Source organism: Coffea eugenioides, chromosome 2 (assembly GCF_003713205.1).
Source record: "Coffea eugenioides isolate CCC68of chromosome 2, Ceug_1.0, whole genome shotgun sequence".
NCBI classification, from domain to species: domain Eukaryota; kingdom Viridiplantae; phylum Streptophyta; class Magnoliopsida; order Gentianales; family Rubiaceae; genus Coffea; species Coffea eugenioides.
Genome location: NC_040036.1, coordinates 78451534 through 78457533, shown reverse-complemented (window position 1 = coordinate 78457533; position 6000 = coordinate 78451534). Strand labels below are relative to the sequence as shown.

The 6000-nt window shown below is 36.1% G+C and overlaps 1 protein-coding gene across 3 annotated transcripts; it reads left to right on the top strand.

Moving 5' to 3' along the window:
- Positions 1-1948: 1948 nt before the first annotated feature.
- LOC113762426 (ATG8-interacting protein 2) lies at positions 1949-5175 on the top strand. Of its 3 annotated transcripts, none has more exons than XM_027305879.1 (3): positions 1949-2109; positions 2937-3809; positions 4655-5175. In XM_027305879.1, the coding sequence occupies exons 2-3, from the start codon at positions 2976-2978 to the stop codon at positions 4757-4759; spliced, it is 939 nt and encodes a 312-aa protein (XP_027161680.1). In that variant the 5' UTR covers positions 1949-2109; positions 2937-2975; the 3' UTR covers positions 4760-5175. The 3 variants fall into 3 exon arrangements, with proteins under 3 accessions (XP_027161680.1, XP_027161679.1, XP_027161678.1); XM_027305878.1 differs by having other exon boundaries at positions 2900-3809; XM_027305877.1 differs by having other exon boundaries at positions 1950-2109; positions 2950-3809.
- Positions 5176-6000: the final 825 nt, after the last annotated feature.

Sequence of the window (6000 nt, the reverse complement as noted above, 5' to 3'; positions counted from 1 at the left end):
GCAACGGCCTACTTTTCTCAACAACAAACGACATCGTTCGCCTGGAACACCCGAATCCAGAGTACTTGTATCCCAAGTATTGCGCTTGGAGTGAACATTTTGCTTGGTTCCAAGTTGCATCAAAAGAATCAACTTACTTTGGAGGAGTTGGCTACTGCATAAATTATGAATTATGGGATGGAAGGTAAAAAATTTAAATCTTATCTTTCATCAATATGCTATTATACATGTGATTTTTTTAAAATTCATACGAATGCGTTGTACACCCGTCTATCCTACGATGGTTCAATTTTTGTTAAATCTCGTCTCAGTTGGACCAACCTCCAATAGGAAGCGAACGAACACAAAATTGATAATTTATCCCCCACCTTGCGGTGAGACTAATTTGTATTCGGCCCAATGATGATGATCTTTGGGAAGGAGTGAAGAGGTAAAAAGATGATTTTTTTTAATATGGGAGATTGGAAAACTTATGGCTGGCAAAAAGGTGTTTGGATTGCTATTTAGAAATCTGCATAGCACCAATACTCAACTATGCACACTTTAATTAATAGTTAAGCTGACAATACCAATAGGTAATTGCGTAACACGAGATACTTCTCTCTATGAACGAGCAACCGTAACAGCAGGGCACCACTTGTTCCCAACTTCCCATTCCCCATTGCACATATGATCCCGGCTAACGCGGGAAATTGCTCCTTGTTTTTTGAGTTTTTCTTCAATCAACTTTTAACAAAATCGCCGAGACGGTTTTCGTTGACCATTTTCGATGGAGTTTCTATTTATATCGAATCTCCTCTTTCTCCCCCTTAGATTAGGCTAGTTTAGATTATAGAAATCCTATCGTTGCGACAAAAAAAAAAGTTTTAACAAAATCGCCAATGCGGTGCTTTCATATTGATAGCAAAATTTGAACATATGGATTTTTGTGAAAAATTAATAGCAAAATTTGAGTACATAATCTTTAGTACAAAAGTGATCAATTCTTGTGAATTAAACTAACTTGCAAAGTACAATCAAAACCGTTTATACAATGTATTAAAACATTAAAAGAAGAAAGATGGTCGTATTTAATCTTATTTTGAGTATTTAATGATGTATAATCAGGCAACTATGACTTGGTATAAGTCGTGATAATTTTAAATGCTGCGGAGAGGCAGAAAGTTTGAATGTACCAAGTCCTAATCATTGCTTCGGATTCGTAGCATAGCACGTCTTCAAGAAAACCATCATGGTCACCCATGAAGAAACTTCCATCTTTGGCACTTCGACGAGGCCTGAAAATTTGCACTAGCAACATTGAACGAGAATTGTGAGATAAATTTCTCAAATTTTCATATCAAAGGACAAAAGAAGAAGAAGAAGAAGAAGATTCACTAACATCAATCAAGCTATTTATAATCAATCAAGCTATATGTACATAATATCGTGTATAATATTTTGTCTGGAGATTCACTTTGCTATAGGTCAGCTCACAAAAAAAAAAAAATCATGCAAAAAATTGGATAAGGAATCAATGCGATTGTATTTTGTGCAATTTTATCTGATTATATTGTATGTGCTGTGTTCAAATTTTTTGTGTACGAATATATTATAATATCGTACTAAATATATATCAAATATTTTATTTTTATATATCACTTTTATTTCTAAATGTAATTGTAAACTAAGTAATATGAAAAATATAAAAATCGAATATAATTATACATAAAATAATATAAAAAGTATAACAATCGAATTGAATTGCATGAAATTCCCGTACTGAGCCCTTTTGCCAAAAAATTGTAGGCGGACTTCTAAAACATGTGGATTTGCCTCTATATATCGATCAGTTCATAAGAAATTAATTGCTTATTAAATAACCATAAGAATTGTATATCTTATAAGGAGTAGAAAAGGAAAAAAAAAAAAAATCCACTGTTTTTGGTCGCTACTATGCCATTACCAAAAGACTCCCCCACTCACTACCAATCACTATATAAAACAGTTCTCTCTTTCTCCAAAGTTCATTCACTGAGGCAGTTTTCAATTATTCTATCACAGGACAACGATTCCTCCGTTATCGTCACCGATCGTCGTCATCTATCCTTCTTTCCCTTCACTTCTCCTGTAAGTTTTTTTTTTTCCCAATTATTATTATCATTTGTCGCGTAATTGTATAATATTCACTCTAGTATTCCAATTTTTGCTCTTTTTTTTTCTTATTTCTTATTAGTTTGGCGTTTTTTTTGGTTGATTCGGATTATGATTTGGATCTCGGCGTTCTTTTTCACTTTTTTTTAGTGAAACTTGTTTCGTACGTAATTATGTGTGTGGCCTAGGGTTAAAGGATTTGTTGAGGTATGGTTGGAGTAATTTTTACTAAATCTCTATTTATTTTAACTCTGTGGGAAGTGAATCTTTGATGTATTAGTGTTATTTGACAGTTTTAGCGTGCTATGTGCAGAGTGCTAAGTTCGATATGTATGCTTGATTTTGTGGAAGTGAATATTTGGGGGTTGTTGTGGGGGGGGGGGGGGGGTGTTTGTTTTGTGATAAATTGTTGTTTCAAAAGGGTGAAACCTGGTGGTTAAGTTAGAATCTATACTGGTTTTTTTTTTCTTTTTTGGGTTATGTTCGGTAAAACAATTGTAATATCAAATTGAGGGGAAATATTTGTTACTCTGGGTTTCTGAATCAGGGCAAAGTTTATGATTTTGAATCAATATCTTCAGATGCCTGATTCTGCTTTTCCTGGTAAAGATCTTTAACTGAATCACCATGGAAATTCATTTCTCTTTGGGCTTCGTATTTAACACTAATACTAATGTGTAAGAGTGCAAATCACTGCATCTTATTTCAGCATTACAGAGTTAAAGGATTTATGGTTTGAACTGCTAAAACTTTTAAGATTCCAGAGGCACAGATTTATCTTTCATGTCTTTACTCATTTAAAGGGTGAAAATGCAGTTTGTGGAGCTCAAAAGTTGAATTAGATGGCAGATAACGAGGAGAAGGAGGAACCTGCTGCTCGTGGAAATGAGTGGGAAGTTGTGTCACTTACAGCATCAACGTATGCTGCTGCTCCTAATTCAGACCAAGTCAATGTAACTGATGATGAGAATGGTAATCCTGCTGCAGAAGATGAAGCTGCAGAAACTTCTCGAGCATTGTTTATGTCTGGTCACTTTGTCTTTCCGCCAAGTCAGCATGAGAATCTGCCATTGGAAACTGAACGTAATGAAATCTGCAGTGTACAGGGGAATGAGGATGCTGGTTATCAATCAGTTGGAGATGAAGAGATTCAGCCCAAAACAAAGGAACAAGCAATGATGAATACCAAAGGATTGACCGTGCCAGATGAATTTCCAGGAATTCAATTTTTTGATGAAAAGGGTAACATACTTCCTGTTGGTGGTACAGAATATGAAGAAGGTACTGCATTCCAAGGGTTGAATTTGGTAGACAAGGAGCAGAGTCTTTATAATAGTGAGACATTTAGTTCCTTCCATAGTGAAAGGGTGATAGGCAGAGCTGCTAATGTGGACGAGGACACGGAAATTACTGAAATAGAGGAACCTTATGACCATGGATTAGATTCAGACTTATCCAAACCAACTGATGAAGAATATGATGAATCAGACCTTCCCTGTGGAGCTTGGTGGAAGAGGCGGGCTGCTTCTTTTTACGCCCATGCTAAAGAGGCTAACACATTTTGGTCAGTATTCATTGCTGCAGCTGTTATGGGTCTTGTAATACTGGGTCAGCAGTGGCAGCAAGAGCGATGGCAAGTTTTGCAACTTAAGTGGCAATTCAGCATCAGCAATGAGGTATGGTGCTAGTTTACCATCTCATTATTGGAATTTATGGATAGAGAATGTACTTTTTCCCGTATGAGTATGCAGTTATGTTATAAACTTGCTTGTACAGATCTATAATGGTAGTTATTAAGAAACATAGTATGCAATGCACTCTGACTAAGCAGACTTTGAGGAATAGGTCTGTAGCACCATACGGAGCTAAATAACGGGTGTGTTTAAATCTGGCAATGGTAACGTCTTTTTTTATTTAGTTGTATATTGGCTGTGAACGGTATTGGCTTTGGATTTGTTCACTCTAGCAATGTTGCGCTTATCCTGCAACTGTACATTTCATTGGTGCATAAGAAGTCTTTCTTGTGTTTTATTTGCATGTCTTACAGTCATTATAGAATCTTATAGTATGCAATATCATATGAAACAAGATTGTTGGATTTTTATTTGGGCTTCTTGGTGGAAAAAGCACAGCTGTTTCTGCCTTTTCTGATGTTGCTTGTGCAGTCATCATTTAGGAGGAAAGCCAAGAGGGATATTGGGTTGATTTTTCTGGTTTGCTTTTGTTGGATCAAGGACCTGAAGGAAAAAATGGGGTGTTTGTAAATGCAGTTCTTTCTGAAGCAGGACGATCCAAAACTTCCTCGAAGTTACCAATTTTAGGGCTGTAGTCATAGTACCTAACATAGGTTGGTTATGAGTGTTAAGAAACTGTGTTAGATATTGCCATATAGGTGATGCATCCATCGTTTATATGTGTAAATTTTTTTTTTAATAAAAAACCTTTTAAGTACTTCCACCTAACTTGCTTTCTTGCATAGTTTTGATAATTTACTTTTTTTTTTTCATTTTCCATGTGACAGAGGATGGGCAGGGTGATGGGGTCCTTAGCTCGGTTTAAAGATGTGATTGTGGGTGGTCAAAGACGGGGTTCTCTTATTAGGGCCAGCACCTCCACGGAGCATTAAGATGGGGATGGCATAGTACTGAAATGCAGTGTTGGTGATGACGATGATGAGAAGTTGTGGTAGAGAGAGAGAGAGAGAGACAGAAGTTGGAGTCTCCCGTACAAGGTGCTCTTTGGCTTCAAGTGTTACTGATCCTGTTTCCTTGAAAACTGTAGAGTTTGTCAATATTTACTTATTGTGATGCTGCTATGGAATGGATGTTTCTATTTTTTTCTTTCTTAAAAAAAATATAAGCTTTGAATGAATAGTTGGTGGCTTGACATTTTACTGAAGAGAATTCCTGGCTGTGTGATCTGATTAGCATTTGCTGGTATGAAGCTTGCTTGTTTCTGGCTTTTACAGATGTTGGCTCCTGTACATATATAGCTTATCACCTATCAATTAATCAATGGGGATGAAATCAAGCCAATTATCAATTAATCCTGTCTTTTACTTCGTCTGCTTTTGTAGATGTAAGATGTCAAACAATATGCGCATCCCTGCTGCATTAAGGTATATCGAGCTCTGTGAAAAGACATTGCTTCGTACTTTACATATTACTGTAGGTGAAGTCCAGCTTTGCACCTCCTCGCCGTGCATTTCTGAAACTTGAAGCGTCAGATTAAAAACAGAAAAATGCATCATTATCTTATCACCACAGCTTTGGAAATTGGGGCTGTTCTAGATGAGCCAAACTGTTCTGTTAGATACTCGAATCGAGTTCGATTCAGTAAGAACTCGTTTGAATATGGTTCTTCAGTTAATCAAACCAAACTTGAATGGTAATTTGTGTTTGGTGGACTTTCAAGTTCAGCTCGAATTCGGCTCGATTAGCATATAAAGTGAAATTTATGTGTAAAAAGAACAAGCTATTTGAGTTTGGCTGCTCGATAAAAACTCGTTCAAGTTCTGCTCGAGTAGTAAATAAATCATACTTGAACAAAATTTCAAACTTATTAGAATAATTAAATAAGGTTGAATAATGAGGTGTTAGACTTGTTTAACCTCGTTTAGAGTTCCTTGTCTTGTTTGTTTTTCTGCGAAGTAGTGTCCCGTCAACTTATGGGTATCTGCACGTGTGTGACTTGTTTTAAATGAGGAGACAACTAGGCTATTAAGCCCATGATCTCGGCCAATCTTCACTCGAGACTCAGTTAACTTCTTTCATCTGAGGAGATTTCTTCTATTTTTGCAAATTTATTAATTTCTATTAATTCATTATCATTAATTAGTTCTTCAATATCATCGTCTAATTTGATTGA